Source organism: Styela clava, chromosome 9 (assembly GCF_964204865.1).
Source record: "Styela clava chromosome 9, kaStyClav1.hap1.2, whole genome shotgun sequence".
In the NCBI taxonomy this organism is placed as follows: Eukaryota; Metazoa; Chordata; class Ascidiacea; order Stolidobranchia; family Styelidae; genus Styela; species Styela clava.
Window position 1 is genome coordinate 19210852 of NC_135258.1, and position 24916 is coordinate 19235767.

The 24916-nt window shown below is 37.0% G+C and overlaps 3 protein-coding genes across 3 annotated transcripts in view; 1 reads left to right on the forward strand and 2 right to left on the reverse strand.

Annotated features, from left to right (window-relative positions):
* Window positions 1-24916, reverse strand: part of LOC120339668 (ras-related protein Rap-1b-like) — a 352566-nt gene that overhangs the window by 138110 nt on the left and 189540 nt on the right. The window lies entirely within an intron of this gene.
* LOC144427408 (uncharacterized) lies at window positions 10014-11579 on the forward strand. The gene is made up of 2 exons (XM_078116592.1): window positions 10014-10249; window positions 11161-11579. Exons 1-2 carry the CDS (start codon window positions 10147-10149, stop codon window positions 11577-11579), a joined length of 522 nt encoding a protein of 173 aa, XP_077972718.1. The 5' UTR covers window positions 10014-10146.
* Window positions 13074-13670, reverse strand: LOC144427409 (EPM2A-interacting protein 1-like). Its single transcript, XM_078116593.1, has one exon. It carries the CDS (start codon window positions 13668-13670, stop codon window positions 13074-13076), a length of 597 nt encoding a protein of 198 aa, XP_077972719.1.

Sequence of the window (24916 nt, forward strand, 5' to 3'; positions counted from 1 at the left end):
ACACTAACCCCAAACATATCATACCTTGAATTAGTCCGGCAGATAAGGGGACCTTTTTGGCCCAAGTTTGATTTCAGACATAAAGTTTTTTTTATTTGTGATTATTCATCTTGGGGTCATTGCCCATCATTTCTACATGGGTGTGGAGTTTGCAGCCTTGAGCAATTTTTTTTACGGCTCGATATTTGTGTTTTTCGTCAAACTTGTGCATCATAATGACGCACAACCTGAACTATGTAACTACTATGTTCAGGTTGTGCGCAATCTTGGTGCACAAACTACGCAAGCACCGAATTTACTAGGAAATAAAATCAATAACTTTTAGGTATTTGTTAAGCCCAGCTTTGGGTCGCGACCTATATACGGTATATGGAAATACTGTCGAAACATACGCGTAAAATAAAGAGTACTATTTCAAAATACCCGTTTTTGTTGCAATTAACAATACAAGCCTGCTAATGCAGTTGCCAGTGGTTCAAGTGGATATACACCCGGTGGAGAACAGTCAATTATTTGATAGCGAGAACTGTTATGCAGCGGGATGATCACGACGACGCAGTGAAAGATAATGATATCACGAGAACAGTAATGAGAAAATTGCTACATTTTATAGTATATCCCTGGGAAAGAATGTAGTTCATTCTTATCTTCCATGCCAATGCTTTTCAAACTACCAAAGACTCTCAACACTTTTGCTTCTTCTCTTCTATAAAAATACATTATATATTCGCATTTCCATCTGTTTGTTCGTGCTCCCAGATAACCGATCAGCGGCCTCCAAGGAGGACGGGGTTCTCTTTTAAGAAACCCTGTCATAAACTAAAAGAGGCGACCATGCTTCTCTTGCCTGTTGTCATGCTGTCCCTAGAATTCAGCTACAACAAAAATTTCACAAAAACGGATTTTAAAATTTATGATTTTATTAATATTCTCAACAATGAATGATATACGGGTGGTAAAATACCAAGTTATTCCAACAACCTGATCATGTTTTGCAATTTATAACCAATATTTCGTATGTAACTTTATTTGACAGAGCCCCAGCCCAAGAGCTCTAACTACAAATATCAAAAATGTGAGGCCAAAAATGTCACACTACAACATTGTCAAATGTGCTGTATTTACGATAGATAACAGGTTTACCAAAAAGAATTACATGAAAAATGGTAAAATAAAGATCAATTCAGCAATATCTACTTCGTGATATGCATCTGTTAAAGATTTTATGTGTTTGTTTCGGAAGTTTAATAACAAAATTAATTGTGGTTGTTGGGAATGTTTTAAAAAAAGGTTGCAAGGAAAAAAGTTTCACAAAATGTCAAGGTTTGATAGTAGTAGAGAAGTAAAAAAATACTCCCATGTTTTTTTTCCTTTGATAACCACGCCACAGAACTTCCCCGATAAGTATACGCAGCAATTGCGAGAGGCAGAAATGCCAAGATTGGATTTCATCGCATTACAAACCAATATTAGCGATTCTTATATATATTCGCGCATTTCCATCTGAACAGCGTGAAAAAGATCATACCCATCTACACACTTTAAGAACTATGTCTCTGGCTGAACTTAGATACCAGTTGGCACTCATGTAAACTGGTAAGACTGTAAGAGGCACGCGATGGAGCAGATACTAAGAGTATCCATCCCCCAGCTGTCATTTGAGTGGGTACTGCTGTTTTTATTGCAGATGTTACTGATATTTTTGTATTAAAGATTTACTGGCATCATCGATTTAAGGATGTTGGAAACCAACACGCAATATTACAAAACTTACTTTCAACACGCGGTTTGAATGAATGAAAAAGCTGAAACTAGTATTCTTTAGAACAGCATACAAATTCTATGGAATGAAATCATACACAAAAGCTCGTCAAAAACCTATAGCTCAATAATCAAGTGGGATTTGATGCATGTGCGCAAAAATGTGCGCGTTACTACGTACAACCGTAGCACGCAGGAAAATGTGTGTGATGTGCTAGTATTCAAAACGTTTGACTCAACTATGTTGACATAACAGGTACACATCTCGGTTTCGCATACGCATACCTTCTATCTCCACAAGGATATATTAATTTTGCCAAAGTCAATGCAGCACTGAAAGGTTGTGGTTCTTCCAAAAGAAAACACGTTACACATCTTTAGATACCAGTGGATGGTTTTACATGGCCTTGTTCGGAGTGAAAGACGAGGTCAAATATTCCAATCTAATTCAACTAATAAATTATTTCCCAAGTCCCTAAGCTTAAACTAGGAAAACGAAATGTGCGCGGCAACGCAAATGTAGTTTGAAGAGCGCAATAGAAAATGGCTAGATGCTGTCGATGGAAATTGGCTTGTATTAGTGAAATAAACTACTATTTATTCTACTAAAATTGAATTTCTGACATTGTAAGGAGATTCAATGTTACTATGTATGCAAAACTAAACCATGTAGTTTGAAATAATTGTTTTTAACAAAAAGGCGCTCCTGAAGTATTTGTACCAAGATGGCGCACAACCTGAACATTGTATGTTTATCAGGGTTCAGGATGTGCGTCATCTTGGACCGAATACTTTGAATCCACTTGCAAAAGTGTGAGCAACTCGAGATTTTTTTCGCAATAACAGCTAAAACACAGAGGCAAAATCTTTAATTTTTTCAGATCCGGTAACTTTAGCGTTTTGAATACCGTATGCGGCTCAGCTTATTTCCGTTTTACCGGGGTCTGCTCAATATCAGCTTTAGAAAAGAAAATACCGAAATAAGAGGACAATAATGTGCTTCAATTTTTATGACTTGGGGTTATCACAATGTGAATTTGGAATATATCCACTGTGATTGGCACATTTATATGTGCATCACGAGCAAAAGCCACTACCGTGCCATTAATAAAAAAATTGCTCAACATTATATACTCCACACCCACATGGGTATCATTATATATGTCATATACATTATATCTTCACAATAAAAAAAAACTTTATGTCCCAAAACAATGTTAAGGCCCAATTCTGCCGGACTAAATGGATGCTTTATCATGTTTCCCTTCAGTAAATATATCATTCAATGTTGAATAGACCAGTCGTGAATTATGATCAATAAGAGATTATTCAGCATATTAGTTAAAAATAATATAGCTGCCTGTTCTGGCCGATTAAAGGGAAGATTGAGACAGAACAGCGCATATCATACGCTTCATTCGCAAGCTGTAGATGAATTGAATAGATAGTTGTAGACGAATTTTATTTTAGTGCAAGAAAATGCAACCATACCTTGTTCAGTTTTTGTATTTCTTGACACTTCACATCTTATAAAATTGTTTATCTTCTAATTTTCGCGTCGTGAAGATATCAATCATTTATCATTTTAATCATGTACATTGCAATACTCTCTAGCTAGAGAGTTCGCACGATAGTATTATTAGGTGTTGTTAGCATATTGTATATTTGATTTACGAATCTCAGCGAAATTTAAACCTTCCCATGGTACTTCGATCTCGCTCGACACCAAATGTTCATACATTTAATTCATGAATTACGATCCGTTTCCCGGGAGCATAATTTACAAGAATAAATGTATTTTGCTGAACAAAAACCATGATTAATTGTGTACTACAGATGAACTACGATAGTTACCGGTTCGTATTCTACTGTAAATGATTTGAAGTAGCGGTTCTCAAAGAGGGCGAAAACGCCCCCTGTGGGCGTTTGCGATAACTATTGGAGCCTTGACTGCGAATTAGGAGGAAGGACTGGCCATCAGATTGGGCTTTTTGGGGGCGCTGACCCGGGATTCGAACCAGTTCAGGGTAATCAGAGAGGAGATGGTAAGCGTAGTCCTAACGCTCATCACGATGCGCCATAATCCCGAGACAAAAGATAGATGGAGTCGAGCCTCCAATTCATTTCGACTTTTTACTAAGCGGAACGATTGTTAGTCAAAAAGTTGTTCAAGGGGGCGCTGCTAGAACAAAGTTTAGGAAACAATGATTAAAGTCCAATTTGTTCACGTATTGTGTAATCAAAGCTGAATACTTTTGAAATACAAAATTGATGATTTTTCCCATGGCTCAGTTAAATACACCACATGAAATATTTTGATACTTGCCTCAAACAAATCACACCTTGAATGAATGCTTTATCATGTTGCCCTTCAGAGAACATTTCGTTCGATGTTGAATTGGCCAGTCATGGATCATGATCAATAAGAGATTTGAGAGCAGCGCAAATTATACGCATCATTCGCAAGCTGTACATGAATTGCAGACAAAACATATTCATGCATAAACATAACTTCAGAAGATTTTGAAATACACTAGACATGATTCTAGGCCTCGTCTTGGAAGGGAATGTTTACTTATTGATCAGTTGAAATTTTCAAAAAGGAGAGAGGCATGACTAAAATCCAATTTAGACAGGCCAATGCCAAAGTTAGAATCAAAACTTGTGTGTTCGACGAAACTTAATTTTATTTAGTGCAAGAGGAAGCAACCATACTCTGTTCAGTTTCTGTATTCCTAACACATAACCGCTTATAAAATTGTATATCTTCCAAATATCGCGTTTTGTAGATATCCATCACCTAGCATTCTTCACATGTACATTCCAATGCTCTCTCTAGAGAGTTCGCACGATAGTATTATTAACGCTACCAGGTACACTGAAGAAAAAACCATAGCTGTGGCAACGCTATAATAGCAGCTTAACTTTATACGAATAGAGGAATTTCAGTCATGTTTGAATTAAAAAAAATTCTAAAAGCCAAGGTCGTTCAAATATTTATACATTCTAAGAATGACATATAGATTTGGTTAACTTAAAAATGTTTTACATAATTCTGCGTGTATAGAAAATTTTGATAATCATCAATTAACTTTGATTTTTGTTGTATTCAAGACAAACTGGGAATTTTGAATCTAATTAACATAAACTTGCTCACTGGAAGTATTCAAATCAAAGTGCCCAGAACGAAGCTTTTGATTTACGAATCTCATTGAAATCCAAACCATCCCATGGAACTTCGATCTTGCGTGACCCAAGTTTCCATACATAGTATACTTCCTGAAATTTGATTCATCTCTAGGGAGCATAATTTACAAGATTAAATATATATTGCTGAACAAAGACCATGATTAATTGTGTACGACAGTTGAAGATTTCAAGTAGTGGTTTCCAAAGTGGACAAAAAGCTCTTCGGCATTTTCGATAACCCTTGGGGCGCTGACTGCGAATCGCGCAATTGGGGGTGGGAGCGCTGTCCGTCAGATTAGGCGCGTTGGCCCTGGATGCAAACCAGTGCGGTGTAATCATAGGTGAGGGCCGAGCCCAAAGATTGTTGGAGCCTTAATTTATTCCGACTTTTTAGTCAGGGGGATGTTTGTTAGTCAAAAAGTTGTTCAAAGGAGCGCTGCTAGAATGAAGTTTGGTAAACCATAATTAGAAGTATCATTTGTTGCATGTATTGTGTAATCAGAGCTGAATACTTTTGAAAAACAAAATTAATGATTTACTTCATGGCTTAGTTAAATACACCACATGAAATATTTTGACATTTGCCCTAAACAAATAATACCTGGAATGAATGCTTTATCATGTTGCCCTTCAGAAAACCTTTCGTTCGATATTTAATTGGCCAGTCATGAATCCTAATCGATAAGAGATTTTTGCAGCATTATATTTAATATCTGGCTCATGGATGGACCATATATATTTGTTAGATAAATATTATAGCTGCCTGTTCTGGCCGATTAAAAGTAAAATTGAGACAGAATAGCGCAAATCATACGCATCATTCGCAAGCTGTAGAAGAATTGCAGACAAAACAAACTCATGCATAAACAAAATTTCAGAAGATTTTGAAATACATTAGACATGATTCTCGGTCTCGTTTTGAAGGAGAATGTTATTGATCAGTTGACGTTTTCCGAACAAAGAAAGTCATGAATAAAATCCGATTTAGACAGGCCAATGTCGAAGTTAGAATTAAGAAGCAAAATCTTGTGTCTTCCACGAAGCTGACCTTTTCTTTATTGCAAGAGGATGCAACCATACCATGTTATCTTTTTATATTTCTTCACACGTTACATCTTATAAGATTGTATATTTCTCAAGTTTTGCGTCTGGAAGATGTCAATCATCTAGCATTTTCTCATGTACATTCCAATACTCTCTCCAATGAGTTCGCACGATAGTATTATTAGAACGCCTGAGCAAACTGAAGAAACACCATTATACCAGCTCAACTTTATATGAATAGCGGAATTTCGGTGCTCCTGAAGTATGCGCACCAAGATATCGCACAATCTGAACCATATCCTGGTACACAACCTGAGTTCAGGTTGTGCGCCATCTTGGTGCGCATACTTCATGAGGTCCGGAATTTCAGTCATGTTTGTAATAAATAAAATTAAAATCCAAGGTCGTTCAACTATTTATGCATTCTAAGAATGACGTATGAATTCGTTTAAAAGATTTTACATTATTCTGCGTGTATAGAAAATTTTGATAATCATCAACAACTTCTGATGTTTGTTGTATTCAAGATATACTAGATATTTTTAATCTAATTAACAAAAACTTGCTCACTGGAAGCATCCAAATCAAGGTCCACAGAACGGAGCTTTGCGCGTCGATCTGAAAAGTTTTGTTTAATTTGTTAAAATTGCCAAATATTTCATCTAGGTTAGCATATTGTATATTTGATTCGCGAATCTCATCGAAATCCGAACCCTTACATGGTACTTCGATCTGGCGTGACCCAAGTGTCCATACATACTTTACTTCCTGAACTTTGATTCATCTCTGGGGAGCATAATTTACGAGATTAAATGTATATTGCTGAACAAAGACCATGATTAATCGGGGGGGGGGGGGGGGGGGGGCGGGGCGCTGACCGTCAGATTGGCCGTTTTGGGGGAGCGTAGTCCTAACGCTTAGCACGATGCGCCCAAAGATAGATGGATCCTCAATTTATTTCGACTTTTTAGTCAGAAGGGTGTTAGTTAGTCAAAAAGTTGTCCAAAGGGGAGCTACTAGAACAAAGTTTGGAATACAATAATTTAAAGTATTATTTGCAGCACGTTATGTGTAATCAGAGCTGAATACTTTTGAAGTACAAAATTGATGATTTACCCCATGTACTAGGTTAGAGTAAGGTCATAATTTTTTTCCGATTTTCCCTATTTTAGTTCTATTACGAGTTCAGGATTGTCTATGTAGGCAAATAAAATTATTTACCTCCATATTGGCACACATACTTCTGAAGCGCCGATTGTAGTGTTTGTTACTCATATTTGATAACTTCACTTTCGTCAAATTTAAAAAATAACTCACCAGCTAATTTACTCGTTTGTTGCTGCAGATTTCACATTTTATACATTATCGTGGGGACATTGGTGGACAAAATCATGTTTTTTTTTGGTATTCATGCAGATTCAAAATGACCAGTGTGAATGTATAGATGTATATGTATATGGTTTTATAATGATTCAGATTTTATTAAAATTATCCTAATTGTCTATCTATACCAGTGGTTCTCAAACTTTTTTAGTCCCAGAGCCGCATTTCAAACCTCAAAGTTATGAAGAGCCGCACACAAACAACGTAAGGTAAAATAGAAACAAACCTTAAGCGCGTATCTAAAATACCAAGTCTTCGTAACAACAACATGCGTAACAACTAGGACTGGGCAAAATATTCGAATATAATAAAATATTCAAATGACATTTTATTATTCGAATATCCGGTAGAACGTGACCTGTGCCGCTCTGCTTGGACACCGAACTCGCTCGTCTCCAACTCAATCGTGAATTGTGTGAGATTTCCCAACGGCGGTCACTGTCAGGAAAAAACGACAAATTTGAAAAGTCGTTGTCTTTGCGTTATGGTGTTATATGCTTGTCTTTGCACTTAACGTATCGTTTCAATTCCATATTTTGACCGTTCCGTAAATTTGGAAACGTCAAACCAGATTAGGTATTTAAAATAAATTTCTCAGATTTTGAACTCCGCATGCTTGGTGACATGTCATTAGCCATTTCTTGCATTACCGAACATAAAGTTGATTGGAATTAAATGTTAAAATGTCTTTTCGGCGTTTCATTGTAAAAGAGGCGATTTTAGGTCGTTAGAAAACTCTAGTTATATAAATAGCATGGATTCAATATTGACCAAAAGTTTTTCCATGGTATGAGTTACTTGTATGAAAAACACTCATTAAGTTGTAACCAGATAAGAAATGTCCTACTCCATTTAAAGCACTTTGTATTAGCTCTTTAGTGATCCCTTCCATCCTTGGCCAAGTAATGTTTCGAATATGTAAACATGTTACTCGACTATGCATGGCCGTTGAGCCAAGAGTAGAACGTAAAATCAATCGTGAATTTCGTTGTAACAATGCACACTGACTCGTTCACGAGTTGCTGCATCTATTATCATCAAAAATGATTACCATTGTTAAATTTTGAAGCATTTGGGCAGTAATAATTACGGTAAGCCTTAAGGCATGACATAATCAAAATCATTAAGTGAAGTGCTGAATTTGCAAATTCCGTAAAGAAAATTGAGCATTACTCAGTAAGTATTTTAGCTATAATAACGATCGGGGACTTAAAACTTGAAGGAATTAGTTATAATTAGCGTTTGACCTTCTATTAGGCACAGAGGTCTAAGAATGCTTTTAATGCCAATTTATTTAATCGCTATTTTGAACCAACATTCAGAATTCACGCAATCGTAAATTGGCTAGGTTTATCTATCTAATACTAAAATAACACGAACACCATAGAAAAGCATGAGAAACTCGGTTATCATTTTAATAAATATCTCTCGGTTACCGTTCACTTCAAACAGGCACGGTTAATTTACAAACGGTGATAAGGGAAATCAAATCCAAGGCAGAGGATCAAACTCAGAATAAAATTAATTTGGTTTTGAAATCAGCCCTTAATGCATTCAACAGCTGTCGCTGATGTAAACGCAAGGGTATACTAGAAATATGAAACTTCGATATCCGGCGACACCTTATTCTTGCGAAAATCGAGAAAAGGGCGGGAATATCAAATACCAAGTTTAGGATATCGCCGCCGAAACGATCGCGGTGATAAAGACAATCAGCGATTAAGATGAAATTAACCATTAACCAGTAAAAAAACGCTTTATTGCCGACTTTTCAATGTTTCTATGAATTTCACAATGGAGATCGACCTCCGTCGTTCTGGACCTCTGTTATCTATAAAAAATATTTATTATTCGACTATTCGGTATTCGTTAAAACATTCAAATTATTCCATTCAAAAAAAGATTCGATTTTGCCCACCCTAGACTAACAGCCATTTAATTTGGCTTTGATTTGTAATAAGTTTGTCAAAGAAGGTTATAATCGTGGAGGATGCAAGGTGCAGTAGCTGCTTGAGATAGTCGCCAGATATTTCGGGACTATTTTCGAATACTGGAACAAAATTAAAATGCTCTAAAAATTGGAATAATCATTGAGGTATTTGATTTATACATAATATTCGGAAATACGACAAAAACTGAAAATCCACGAAAGCAAGCCATTGATTACAGCCATGTCTAAAAATTTTCCAAGTGAAAGTGTCCGAGTGGCTGCAAAAACGCTTACTGTTGCGTCACTATTGCATCTTGTAGATTAGTCAACGCTACGCAAATAAACACGGGGGAATCCATACGACTAACTAATAGAAATTAGACAATGATTAGTTTTCAATGAAAATTTATTTTTGAAAGTAGGTAATTTCCAAAGCATTAACAAGAGCCGCAGGAAAGGTTGTTGAGAGCCGCATGCGGCTCTCAAACCCTTGTTTGAGAATCACTGATCTATACCCATTGAATTACTCTGAAATATCATTAAATTCAATTCATTTGGCATTTTTGATGTATAGACATGACAATCATTTATTTAAACATGAAACGTGTATTGATGATTCTAACGTGACGCTGTTTATAGCGCCATCCATATACCTCCAGACCTCTGTGATAATCTTCAGTTGTGATTTTGCAATCATTCCTGAAAGACGACGCAGTCAAAGCAACATATTATGGTGGCCATGTTTATCACAACTTTAGTCGTTGCTTCAATTTTTACTTGTTCCCGGGTAGCTTCAATACCTCATTGTCAAATACCTCAAGTGAGTGGGGAAAAGTGACATGGGAAAAGTGCAAGGTGATTGGTATCTTTCGGCACACCAAAATCAAGAGATGTATAGCGTTGTACGCTGTCAAGTGTCAATGAATACAAAAACTGAACAAGGTAATCGATAAACAAAAATAAAAGCTTATAGTTAGTTGTTCATTATCAATTCAGTAATTTTGCAGTATAGTTTTCGATTGTAACATAGCACTGCTAAAACTACTATATAGATAACATTTATTGTCTGTAGGGAATCAGAATTTTTTTTTCCAATGAATGTTTCCATATATCTAACTATCTTTCCTATAAGTAGGACAAAACTGCATTTTTCAACTGTCAAGCTCATTTTCCTACCGAAAGAATTTTTTTCTCTATTTTAATCTCGAATATATATATTACTGGCTGCTCACATAAATGAATTTGGATTAATGTGCATGGGATATCATTGGACACGACATATTAAATAATTGTTCCCACATCAGATAATGTATCAAAACATAGGCGTAACCAGGGAGGTGCCTTTTCAAAAAAAAATGGTAATGCAATTTTGCGTCATTTGCATTGAGAAATAAATCCATACGCCTTCTTCGACAGCCTTTGACTCTATTCTTAAACGATTGACTGAAACTGGACGTTTCCTGGCTTGCTATCAATAATTCTTTCACCAAATAAACCAAACGAGATGGATGAAATGCGCGCTCATATGCCTCGGATAACTTTGACAGCGATGTACGTCTGGGGAGCGATTTTGTAAGACATTGTTAGATATCAGTGGCTAACTTTATCTGGCTTTGTTCGCATCAAAAGGCACGAGTGAGCGTCGTATCACGTCATTTATACACACAAAAGAAACAAAATTTGACCCCCTTCCCGAAAAAAAAATTGGGTATGGTACGCTCTTGTATCAACAGTTGTTTGCAAACTTGTCTCGAAAAAATAATATGCAATACTTCATTAGAATCGTTTGTATTTGACGTTCAGGAGCTAATTTTTAACAAGTGTTCTAAATGCTGAAATAACATTTTTTCCAGGATTCCCAGCCTACGTTAAGGTTTACAACGGTGAAGATTCCAATAATATTAAAGAAGTTGAGTCAGTATTTAATCGTGTTGCCCCTTCAACTTTCCACATCGTACAAACCAAAGGCGACAGTGATGAAATTGCGGAAATTAAAAAAGAAGACACGAATGCTGGAGCTGAACCAAATATCGATCTTGCAATCGATTCAATGAGGCAAGATCCCTATCTTTACATATCAGATTATAAGACATATAAGCTGATCCTTTATTGTAACCTGAACGGCGGTAAAGAAATTCTTGTTGAAACCAAAACCCCATCAGCAAATGGTGAAGTCATTCTTAAAGTACGTAACAAGTTGGTCGAATTCGGAAACGATTGGGAAAACGTTAAAGTTTACCCTAGCCAATGCGATCGAGTTATTGGTAAATAAAAGTAAAATGACAGTCTAACTATTGAGAAATTTGAAATAATTGGAACTTAATAAAAATGTTATGCAGAATAATAGAAGTATTAAGAATTATTCCTTGCCGTTTTGTTGTCACTCATATTCGGAAAATAAAATATAATGGGAGTTAACGCTGCTTGTGCATATTTTTATTTAAAAAGTAAAACCAGGCATCTCATTGAGTAATTGTAAAGCATTCTCGAAGATACTTAAGATAAAGTTTTAACTTTACGAAACAAGTTAGGTTGAAATTGCTGAAAAGTAGAATGCTGAGGAATCTTAGTAGCAAATCAACTTCGGATAATTGAGCAGAATTATCTCAACCTAAGGGTAGAATTGCCAGTTCGTCTAAGTCTCGCTCTCTCAATTTTTGTTCAAGTTGCGCTCAATTGTACTAAAGTTGAATAGACTTATGCATGTAACTAATATTTTATGTCATACTTGTTGTCAGAGCGAGCCTACTAAAAAGGTATTTGGAGTTATCTAATGATTTGAAATGAATGTTTTGAGAATCGTCAGAAAAATAATCTATCGTTTTAAATTGTTTTATGGAATAAAAACTTCGATGTGAATGAATTGTCATACCCAGTCATATCTTGTAGGGCAGGGGTCTCAAACTCAATTTACCCAGGGGCCGCTGGAGCAGAGTCTGAGGAAGTCCGGGCCGCATCAGGTTCTCCACAAAATTAAAATCTTTATTTTTTTGAACACAAAACAAGTCGAAAAGAACCAATTAAGACTCAACATAAAAATAACTGAGAAGCTCAATAACTACTTTATTAAGATCAAAAGACGGTATTACTGTATTAAAAGTTCTCCAGTATTTTGCCTAGTTCTTGCTACCAGATACCTGGTAGCGCCAAAAATTTGAAAAGTGACTCTGTGCGTCTTAAAACCAGCAAATCTGCGATCAAGTTCTTCCTGTAGCTTGAAATTGCGTCAATATAATTTTCACCACTAAATAGTGTGCCAGCATCAGCAAGTGCCTTGCATGTTGAAAAACGGCAGAGATTTGTCTGAGAGAGCTGGACTTTCCATAACACTAGTTTTGTGGAGAATGCTCTCACATTGTCGTAGGCAGCACTGACAAGCTGCTCAGGGCCTTGTAACTTCTTGTTGAGTATATTAAGCTCGTGTGTGATATCAAGCTAAGCCATTTGGGATCACTTAGCACAGGAACCGGTATCCCATCATTTTCCATGAAGGCTTTGACTTCTGCCCTCAACTCGAAAAATTTTTTCAATACCTTTCCCCTACTGATCCAACGTACCTCGGTGAAGTATAGTACATCCCCATATTCTGACTCAATTTCCTGCAAAAAAGCACGGAATCGTCGGTGTTTTAAGCCCCTGGATCTGATTTGGTTGATGCATTTCACAAAGACAGACATCACATTGTCAAACTTCAGGCATTTGCTGCAAAGGGCCTGCTGATGGATAATGCAATGGAGAGCAATGGCCTCCTCTACACCCTCCCCTCTTAGTTTTTTTGTGCCACCAGTCCATTTTTCTTTCCTGTCATTGATGGTGCGCCATCGGTTGTTATCCCAGCAAACCTTTGCCATGGTAAACCGGCATTTCTAATGACATCACACAACTGGCAAAACATCTCCTGAGCTGTGGTCTGGCCATACATTGGAACTACTCTGAGCAACTCCTCCATCACTTCAAAATTGTCATTAACACCACAGACATAATTTGCAAGCTCCTCGAGAGCGACTGAGTATGCACTGAAACATTTGGCTTTCTCACCAAGTTGGTCATAAATGTCACTTGACAGGTCAGAAATACGCTCTGCCACTGTGTTGGCAGAAAGGCTGACATTGCTGAACTGGCCTTTCTTTTCTGGACAGATAATTCTTGCAGTCTGCAATAAGCACTTCTTTACAAATTCACCTTCTGTGAATGGCTTTCCTGCTATTGCAATATTCTCACTAATCTTGTAGCTAGCTTTGACAGCTGCACTACTCTCTTTGGTTGCTCTCTTGAAGAAATCTTGTTGCCTCAGTAGACATGTTCTAAGACTAGCAACTCGTTTGGCTGTCTCATCTCCCTGATATTTCGTATACAAAATCATGGAATACTATTTGAACTTATTTCAAGCGGTTTGCGAATAAATATCGGGCCTACAGGTACGGTAATGGTAGGTTACCGCATAAGCCTTTCTGCGGATAGATGATAAAATATTTCGTTTTTTCTTACGTGTCCATATATTATATTGAATTAATCTCTCATAACAAGGCGGGGGCCGCAAACTCTCGTCCTGCGGGCCGCAATTGGCCCGCGGGCCGCGAGTTTAAGACCCCTGTTGTAGGGAGATGCATGGATTGCTAAACATTAGAGCTCAGTTGATTTCGCTAAAATTTTAACCATCGACCAATGATTAGTGAAACCTTATTTTCTATCCTCCACGCACAGACATACTAATTCATTAAATTTTACAGTTTTGCCATTTATCAGACATTGCAGCTACAGAGGACCTACAAATATATATTAATTGAATAACGTGTAGAAAAAGTCATATTCAAGGTCTATTGCAGTGATTCTCAACGCTTATGGCTAAGGATGCTGGGAATGACTACATACAAGTATCCGATTCCTAAATTTTCGAATCCGATTCTCGATTCCTCGACATAGCTTATCGCGAAAACATACCCACTTAAATAATATCATATGAAATCGAAGAAGAGGGCGATGTTTAAATATATGGACATAGAGACCAAAACTGAAATCGCACACAAAAAACGTATCTCTTAGAGCTCACAGAAATTTTGGTAATACATAAAATAAACGTAATAGCCTTCTAGCTAGAGGAAAGATGACAATTTTTATTGAATTCTAACAACAACAACATAATAACAAAACGATTTGTATGTCCACTTTGAGTCCAAAAAATCACTGTCGTACCAAATAAAAAGCTATTGCAGTCTAAAGTTCAATTCGTTCACATGCCTTCATGTGAGTCTCGATTGCAATTTGAAGACAGTAAGCTCTTCTGAGCTAAATGCTCTTTCTGATGCAGCGGATGTTGATGGGACACAGAGGTACTTCTAGACGACAACTGCGATGTTTGGATAAGATTGTTTGTTTTGCTGCCACCATTGCAAAATTTCTTCTTGGATAGCTGATATGCCAAAATTTCTGTCCTTCAAATACTTCGATTTGTCAGCTGAAGCCTCCACCTCCCTGGTAAATTCACCAATGTCGCCGCCCCTTGCTCCAAAGCTGTCAATACCATCATTGATGAGATTTTCAATATATGCCTAATTTGTTCTATTGAAGAGCTGTTTGCTATTCCGGTCTGTCGGATTGCGGTGTGAACATTTCAGACTTAAAATTGCAACAGGCGTTTCACTTTTCCTAATGAATCTTGCTTCAAGTAAATAGGAGTTTTAAAAGCAATAGATAAGACAAAAATTATACGAATGCAATGTGGCACATGTCCTTGACCCGCGCAAACGAGCGAGTGGGAGGAGAGTGTAGAAATATAGTGAAGTTTGCGGCGTCGTAGCAACTTCACATAGCGGTTTATACATATCTGTGTCACAAAACGGTATACTTTGTTTGCAATCCAAGTTTTAACTCTAAGAATCGATTCCAAGTCATCGGAATCGATTCTAGTCGAATCCACAAAGAATCGAATCCGAAGTCGATTCCACCATCCCTACTCGTGGCCCCCTTCGGGCGGCTTTTTACACTCGTGGCGCCATTTCAAAAAACTAAACGTGTTGGATTGTTTTCACGACCTTTTATGGAATGCAAAAAAACAAACCACAGACCAAAAATTCCAAGCTTTTTAGTATACAATCAATAGGAATCTTGCGCTTGGGACTGTCTGACGAGGTTTCTTCTATTAGACACCGTCTCACTGTCAACACCAAGACGGTTTCTAGAGTTTGTTTTCTCCTACAGAAACCCGATCTTGGCCAATGTTTTTTTTTTTGTCAAATCTAACTCGCTTGGCACCCAAAAACCGATGTCAGGGTCTTTCACCTGGGGATGATTTCTGTCACGCATTACATATCGAGCAGTTCAGGCATTGAGAACATTCTCTCTTATACTCGATTTGACTGTCGCTTCTGTTTTGTATTTTGGACATTAAGTTTTTTCGTCTATAATACGATACTGAAGGTTATCTCGCAGTCTAGTAAAACCGCCCGCCTGCAGATTAGGCGGCCTACCAGCGAACTATTTTGAGTGGTCAGTTTTAAATACACCCTGTTGAAATACGTTTAGGCGGGTGACCGTACATTTGAACCCATGTTTATATTCGCGGGTTCAATCTATATGCGGGTGCAAAACCCATGGGTTACGATTAGTATGGGTTCAAATATCCGAACAACAAAAATTCCCATAGGTGCGGTGTAATCGTTGTGAGTTAAAATGTAATGGAACCGTTTAGTCGCAATGTCAAAATTACCAAAAAGGGGGAAGGGGGTTGGAAATAGTCCGAAAATTGCTATAAAACTGTCGCCGCAATTAGGCAGGCCACTTTTTTGACGGATTAGGTTTTTTATGTTGTCGGGTGATGATTCTGCCTTCCTGCGAAGTAGTCAATCGACCAATGCGAGTCTATTTATAATTTGAATTTGTGTGTTTAATATAACCTGCGGTTGCGTCGACAAAATAAGAACATTACTATGAAATATCACGACAATCAACAGCCATAAAAAGTGTTTCAAACTGACCGGATTATATTTAGTTTTGATTCGTATTTTTGCGTTGTTACGAATTATACAAATTTTATCTGTTCTTGCGCAGTCCTACCACTAAAGATTATTTCCAAGATGTCAACGTTAGAGAAATCCCTGGATCTGCGATAAAATATCGAAGCTACAATTTATTTTGATACCCCGGTAGTCGACTAAAAATGCTGCAGTATTTGAAATTCGGATCTTGAACACTCGAGCCGGGCGGAGCTCGCGGCCGAGTGGGATGACACGACCCGGAACCCAACTTCTATTCGTCCTTATATAAAGCGCTTAGTACAGTAAAATTTGTCACTGAACAAAATATTAATTGAATGTTCCTTTTTATTTTATACTGTAATATATCTGTATGGATGCAGTTGTTTGTTTTTGTTAATGAAAATTAACAGGTAGTATGACTAAAAAGTTGTGCAGCCCGCTTATTCAGTGGTGAATAATAAAATGGCCCGCGATAGCAAATAGGTTCGTCACTCCTGATTTAAGCCCTGAACGGCTGGATGTTCGTTAAATCTATGACCTCATAACGGCGGCTAACGTCATAACCGAGGAGTTTGATAGCACATAGTACGGTACCTGATGGACCTTTCCCCGAGCATCGACTTCCTTGTTTACATCGTGACATTGGCCAATCAGCAAGATGCAAAAAGTGACGTAACAATGCCCCCTTTTCGCATTCGCTCAGACACTTTTCTCACTCAGACACATTTTCAAGCGTGGTTGTAAACATTACCTCGTTTTCGCGATTTTGAACTCTATTCGTTAGTTTTCAGTTGTGTTTAGGAAACTTAAATATAAATCAGATAATTCAATGATCACACTGTCTTCCTAGGAGCTTTAATTTAATTGCAGTAATAAAAATTAGTGTAAAAATAGCTGTGATAGACTAGCCTGAAATTCTTTACCGGTACTTTTAAAAAACAGATTGTTGTATGCGATGAATCATAATGATGGTTTGAAACACATACCCCATTTTACAGGCGCCAACTCGCAAAAGTACTCTTAAAATAGCCCTGAAAATTTTGCAATGGTAGAGTATAGGGAGAATTTTCCGGTGGTCAAATGTCGGGGAAAGGTCCATTGAGAACTTCGCAGTTCGCACGTTCCGTAATTTGACAGTAGGCCTATAATTTAGCGAGGTTTGATAGTAAAATGGAGGCAAACAAACAACAACGTATTATCCAGTTCTTACAAAAGAAACCCAGCGATGAAAACCAAGTTAGTGGTGTTGACGGGACAGGGGACGAGCCTGCTACTTCAACTTTTTCCAACATGTCCTGAAATTCTCTTGGAAACGAATATCCCGAACTCAATGACAGAGCCATTGAATTACTGCTGAGTTTCTGCATTGCAACAGGAACTTTTCTGGGAGGTCTGATGATCTGATCACAGGCTATGCATCAGATCGAAGTTTCATGTGATAAGTAATAGGCAATTCACCTTGCTTACCATCAAATAGATCAGAAAACTTATTTTCAACATATTTTTGAACGGACTCAGGCGAAAGTACAGAGGGAAGAACACTTCGGGGTTTCAACTCATGCACATTCAGAGTAAGAACATTCAAATTTAAACAATCATTACATGACATTTTGAAAAACTTTTCATAACAACAGATCCAATTGTCGGAATTCTATTACTAGACCCATAAATAATCAAAAATGCAGGATTTCTCTGGTCAATCTGACACATTTGAAAATATGCAATGGCAGAACATTGCATTCAGCACCAGTATCAATTTTGAGTTTGATATGGTTGTTATTCATATATAAACCAGCATAAGCTTCATCAGGACTAGTATTCTTAACTGTATTGACACAACCAAATAAACTAACATAAAAATGATCAGCATTATACATTTCATTAATCTCATGAACTGGGGTCTAGTTTTTATTGTCGTGAACATCATATGAAGAGCTATGACATTCTTTTGGTAGACCACGTTTAATAAAGCACGTTTTTTTAAAAATGGTTCATTTTGTGACAAAAATTACATTTCTTGACAAATGCTGGACAAGAATCATGTGATTTAGCATGATATAAATCCCAATACTGGCAAGCAGAATTAAATTTAGACACACTTTGAAAATGACTATCGGGCTAGGCTTGCACGTAATTTACGGAATTACGGAATTATTTCGAGTTACGGAAGGGAAGTTACGAATTACGTAAAGTCGTAATTATTGGTCGAGCGCTTTCGCGATTGAAACGAGCTCTCTTCAGAGCAGTCAATTCCGTCGATTGTAAAAAATTAAAGTTTAAGTAAAAGAAGTTAGAGTTCCGGTATTCGCAGCCGTTTCTCTCTCTCTTGTTAGGCAGATGGGGAAGGCATAACGCGTCATTTACTAACCTATTATCAACTTATCTAGGATGGCCAATGTACATATTAACCGTAGATAAAGAATAGAATTGTGTTGAGACCGATGGACGTCAACACACCTGGTTTCAACTTCTTCGGGTGAAATGACTAAAGAATGTAAGAGATCAACTTATAAAACATGGTCTTTTTGTAAATGCCGTGATAATTAATGTCGCGCTTATCAAACAGCAATATAAAGACGGAAGAGAAATTGCGTAATGAACCGACGCAACTTAGTCTTTTCGGCATCGGTAAAGCGATTGAAACGGCAGAGAAACAACAATACGACGGGATTCCCGGGGTTTTTTCTGCGCGAGATCCATTTTCTATTACAAAATCTTGATGTTCTGTTACCGATTTTATCGTTATATATCTGTCCGGACTTGGCATTTCTCAATATGTTTTTCACAATGCCTCGCAATATGTTGGCCAAATATGATTACCTGTCTTTACCAAATGCGGCAACTTATTTTGATTTATCGTCGACTCGAATACCACCGGCACTCGACCAAACTTGTGTCAATCTTGGCAAATAGGATTGTCGACTTGAGTTAGAAAAATAAATTAATATTTTCATGAGTGCAAAATAAATGTCACAAAATGCATTGTTTTGCGACATAACTTTGTATTTTCGGAGAAGGCATGTCATATAAGTACGGTATTTTAAATAATGCGCAAATAATTAATATTTGATCTAAATTTATCGCAAATAATGTTATAACTTTTAGGCCGCGAAATGATTTAATGTAGAATGAAGCATGGAATTCGGAATATCGTCAATAAGTCGGCATCAATAATTATCATAAAATGCTAACTAAGTAGTAAAGTCGGATATTGTAGAAAACGGTGAAATAACAAGTCTTCGTCGCGAGGCAAGCGAAAGTATAATCAAACGAGAGAATACGCTTGTAGTTGATTAATAAATTAGCAACCCGGAATTTTTATTTAATACGAAAGTCGTATTAATACGTTAATACGTTTTAAAAAAAATGAACTATCGTTTCCTAAATATATTACCAGTGTTGGTAATGATAAAATTGATCGCATAAAATTTGGTGATAAAGTGGATAAAAAAAATCAAAGCTAATACAAAAGATAAAAATCGGAATAAAATTATTTTGAATTCACTTCTTGATATTTGTCTTTAACATCTGTAGCCGGCGTGTAGTACTGCCGGGAATATGAAAACCAAACTCCGATGTCCCATTCGGAATAGAAGTGGATTAAATTGGTTGTTATGATAGGTTTAAATGTGTGAAAAAAATATCGCAATTACGGGGTCATTACGTAATCGATTTGGCCGTAATTACGGAATTGATTTTTGTCAATTACGTGCAAGCCTATATCGGGCTTATGAAATTTGTCATTATTTGCACGAAATGTTATAATGTTCTTTGCGAACTTGTTAGGTCTAAATTTCGGACTATTGTAAGTTCATATATTACACATACATCAATAGTTTTTTTTTTCAATGTAAGATTAGCTTCTTTTAGCAATTGCCTTCGCAGGTTATCATGCCAGTCAAAATTCTGTCTTTTATCGACTCATCTTTGAGATCACCAAATTCACAAGACTTGGCTTTGTTTTTCAAGTCTATAACAAATGATTGTATAGAATAGATTCATCTGACATCTATGCTCTCGTGTTAAAGTGATGTCTTGTTAGCCCTATGTTTGACTTGGGTAGGCATATTTCAGCAAAGTTTCTTTTCAAGCATTCGGGATCATCACGAGACTCAGCAAGAACGTCACTTTCAGCTGCCTCATATGTAAAAGATTCTCATTTTCCTCTGCCCTAATATGCAAACTTCAGCTTTGTCAGATTTCTAGCCAGTGGTGGGATTCAGCCGGTTCTATAGAACCGTCTCACAGAATTTTATGAGATCAGCGAACCGGTAAGCACTACTGGTTACTGTCAATGGGTTTTTGCATCTTATCTGACACATCGATTCTTGAGATCAAGTAGCTCACGTGTTTTTTTTTCAAAATGTGGAATGATCAAGTTCGCACGTAACAGTTATTGTGTTGATTTTATAATTGTAATAATTTTCCTTTTGTGATTGTTTGTCTGAATTGTTGCGGTCACTTGCGACATAAGTATAAGCCATGAGAAGACTGCTACTTAGTGCGGCTGTAAGCAGTGATGGGATTGAGCCGGTTCGTACTACTCGCTGGAGTTGCATCATGTTCTTGCAACTACTTTAATCTCAAGAATAGGTTGTTAGATACTTTGGTTTTGAAGAATGTGATAGTTGTGGATGTCCATATCGTTTCCGTTTAGAATTGTATTTGATAAGCTTTTTCCAATTTCGGTTATTCGTAATTAAAAGTGAGCAAAACTTGCGATATCGTCGGGCGATCTTTTCCTGTACGTCGGTTGGTGGATATTCTGAATCGTCCTACGCATTAGCTCTGCTGGGTACCAGTAACACTCTTCGAGACCAACAATCGTCGGTGAAAATGCACAATTGATGACAATTCACAGCGCTTATGTTGTTATTAAAAATTATTTCAATTAGGCCAGTAATATTAGGTAAGAATGACTTAAAAATGAAAAAAATAAGGAAACTTAACATAAAAATAAAAAGAAGAGTATGAGCAATTGATGCTTGCAATAAATGGACAAACATCTTGGCAGACAAAATATGAGATATTGCAGTTACATAGAAAATCGGAAAGGAAAATCCAACAGAATGAAAAAAATATCATAAAATAATATGGTGGTGTTCATGTTAGATGGAACAATAATTTCTTGGTTCGATAGATAATTTCAACATCTCCTCAGGACATTGCTCTAAATTTACAAAAAATGACGAAAATCGAAGAAAAAATGATAAATATCAAACAAAGAACTCGAAAAGTGAAAAAAATAAACTAGCAAGTTATATGGCATGTTTAAAATTCGAGTATATTATAAAACACAAAAATTGCACAAGACAAAAAAATCATCATGCTTCAAAAACTTAATCAATATACCGGACTTGGGCAAATTGTTTTATTTTGTATAATATAAAGTAATATGGATTATAGTTCTTATAGATTGGTTGCTACAAAAACGTCATATTCATTTCATAAAATCAAATATCCAATGGTGACTTTTTTGATGAATGACAGCGATATTTTTCGGCTTTCCTTCGTTTTCTTTGGCCTTTTTTTTAACCACATTTGGGGGTGGTAATTTTATAATAAGTTGTTCATTGGTCGATTTACTGACTTTTTCCGATGTATTTATTTGGGCTTTATTAAGGAAGGACTCAGTATGCTGTTTTCTTTGGTTAGAAGACGTTCCTGACCAGTTATGGGGCTCCAGAGAAAACGCGCTTTTAAAAGTGGATTGCAAATAATATGGGCCGGTTACAACGAATGCTTTTTGGACATCAGTATAGGGTGAGCGAACCAATTCATCCAGTATTTTTATTAGATCAGGAAGTTTCTTCTGCTGCCATTCCGTCGTTCTTTTAATTGCATGATTAAGAGATTCACAATTGTTGTTCGTCCAACCGCGACCGATGGTATTTTTGTGTTTCCATACCTTGTTCTTTAATCGTGGTAGGAAGCGACTTTGCAAGTATGAAAGCGCACCTGGGAAATGGTTTCAACATAATTTAACAATTCCGTTCCGGAAAGATCGTATTGGCATTGGTCTTCGCCATTTAAAAGATCAAATACGGCAGTCACAACCGTCTTGCAAAAGCTGACACTTGCCCTCACTTTGTCTATTAAATATCTAACAAGGTTATCCTTCAAATGCCTACAACATAGGGTATGTCCAGAGCTGGTGAAGGAATTGGTGATTGCAGTGTGGAGCGCAGTCTCATCGTCCGATCCAAATATTAGTTTATCTACGTTTTGGCCAAATACGTAAGTAAGAAAAGAATTCATTGAATGCGCAATATTCGATTTGCCATTTGCCATTCTTTGGTTAGAAGACGTTCCTGACCAGTTATGGGGCTCCAGAGAAAACGCGCTTTTAAAAGTGGATTGCAAATAATATGGGCCGGTTACAACGAATGCTTTTTGGACATCAGTATAGGGTGAGCGAACCAATTCATCCAGTATTTTTATTAGATCAGGAAGTTTCTTCTGCTGCCATTCCGTCGTTCTTTTAATTGCATGATTAAGAGATTCACAATTGTTGTTCGTCCAACCGCGACCGATGGTATTTTTGTGTTTCCATACCTTGTTCTTTAATCGTGGTAGGAAGCGACTTTGCAAGTATGAAAGCGCACCTGGGAAATGGTTTCAACATAATTTAACAATTCCGTTCCGGAAAGATCGTATTGGCATTGGTCTTCGCCATTTAAAAGATCAAATACGGCAGTCACAACCGTCTTGCAAAAGCTGACACTTGCCCTCACTTTGTCTATTAAATATCTAACAAGGTTATCCTTCAAATGCCTACAACATAGGGTATGTCCAGAGCTGGTGAAGGAATTGGTGATTGCAGTGTGGAGCGCAGTCTCATCGTCCGATCCAAATATTAGTTTATCTACGTTTTGGCCAAATACGTAAGTAAGAAAAGAATTCATTGAATGCGCAATATTCGATTTGCCATGCAAGAACATTGGTCCGAAAAATAATGAGTAGTCATTTGTTTTTCGGCATCTCAGGCCCAGATTTTTAAAAACGGTTGCTGTTAAAAAAGTTTTTCCTAGATTATAAGTGTTATCCACGCCCAAAACAGTTAATTCAGACAAACAGCATTTTCTAATGTCCAGTAGTGGATTAGATGTAAACAATATAACGTTAACAGGATCAGAACCCAAAAAACTGTATTTGTATAAAATAATTGGTTTTTGACATATTCAACACCCCCAACACTTCGTCTGCCTGATTTTTGGCATGATTGCTGCAAGATTGGGAATTGTATTTCAAACGATGTATCTGAGACCAATTTCTCGGGGTGTCTATTAAACTTGTATTCTTGTTTTGAAGGTCGGTATAAATTTTTTCGCGCTTTCATATGGAGCCCGCTGCTGAATTGTTTCCCACGTTTTCGAAGACGTTCTAACGTATTTCTGGCTTTTATCTTCAGCTTTTCCGTGTAGTTTGTGCACACATGTAAGTTGTAGTTTAACTGCACTCATTACAAATTTCTCAGATGTGAAAACATTCCTGTCATCGATGTCGTCAATGAACAGCGGTGAGGTTAGGTCGTATCTAGAGTAATTTTCTAACAGTGTTTTAGTCGCTAGAAGACGTAAAAATTTGTGGCATTTCTGCGAACCAAATAGCGAAAGAGAAACGGCTCTATATAGGCAATTGCCATCGCCGAATATTTTAAGTGGTATATATTTATTTAGGATACTTGGTTGTGGTCGTTTTAAGAGCATTGTAGAAACATTGTCTGTCACTTTCGATTCTTGCGAGATGCATTGTCTCATACCAAATAATTTGATGCCGTATGTTTCCAACATGTTCTTCCCCTGTTGAACGGCTTCCATCCCGGCATTAGACGACATGCGTCATCTAGGGCTGGGAATTTCAGGGAAAACACTTTAACCGTTGATCGGGTAAAATTAACCGGTTAACCGCCGCGTGACGTTTGACGTAATAATTTATAATTTCAGCGTGTTACGTCACAATGCTTATAAAGCAATTTTGCGTGTTCTTATTAGAGATGTACCGATACCACTTTTGTCGCCCATACCGATACCAGCAAAAAACGCCAATACCGATACGCCGATACTACAAAAATTCCGATACCGATACTATGTAATTATTACCTAATTAGGTGTGCTGTGTAGGGTAGACGGGTTAAAACAATAGTCTATGAGCGTTGTTCATGGTACACATTATTTCAGATCGAAAAAAGATATATCACATAATATGAAATTGATGTTTGCTATCCATATGCTTTAACTGTTTAAGATACATTGTACAGTAACGCTAGTAATCTCGGTGTTCAATTAGAAAACTCATAAGCCGGGATGTTTAATTTAAATTTATTGTTAATATCGCAACATTCGAATATCGTTATTCGTGTTTAAAAGAATATCGAATATCACCCGCACATTCTAGCGCCGCCGTCCTGCGTTCAAATTAAAAGCATTTTACAAATATTTTATTTCGTGGATAATCGTAATCGTCGACGCAATAAGTCAAAGCCAACATGAAAGAATATCAATCAGCACCGACAATAAGGCCTACCTATAACCGTCGAGGATGTTTTTTTACTTTACTATTTTATAATGTTTTACAATTGCTATCATATATTTTGAGACAGTCTAGGGCAGTGATTCTTAAACTTTTTGAGCCG

Bases quoted from the DNA above. Each gene is read 5' to 3' on its own strand.
- LOC144427408 (XM_078116592.1), top strand. From the start codon at position 10,147: ATGGGAAAAGTGCAAGGTGATTGGTATCTTTCGGCACACCAAAATCAA. The intron at 10,250-11,160 runs GTAATCGATAAA...CATTTTTTCCAG, and splicing joins GAATACAAAAACTGAACAAG to GATTCCCAGCCTACGTTAAG.
- LOC144427409 (XM_078116593.1), bottom strand. From the start codon at position 13,670: ATGATTTTGTATACGAAATATCAGGGAGATGAGACAGCCAAACGAGTT.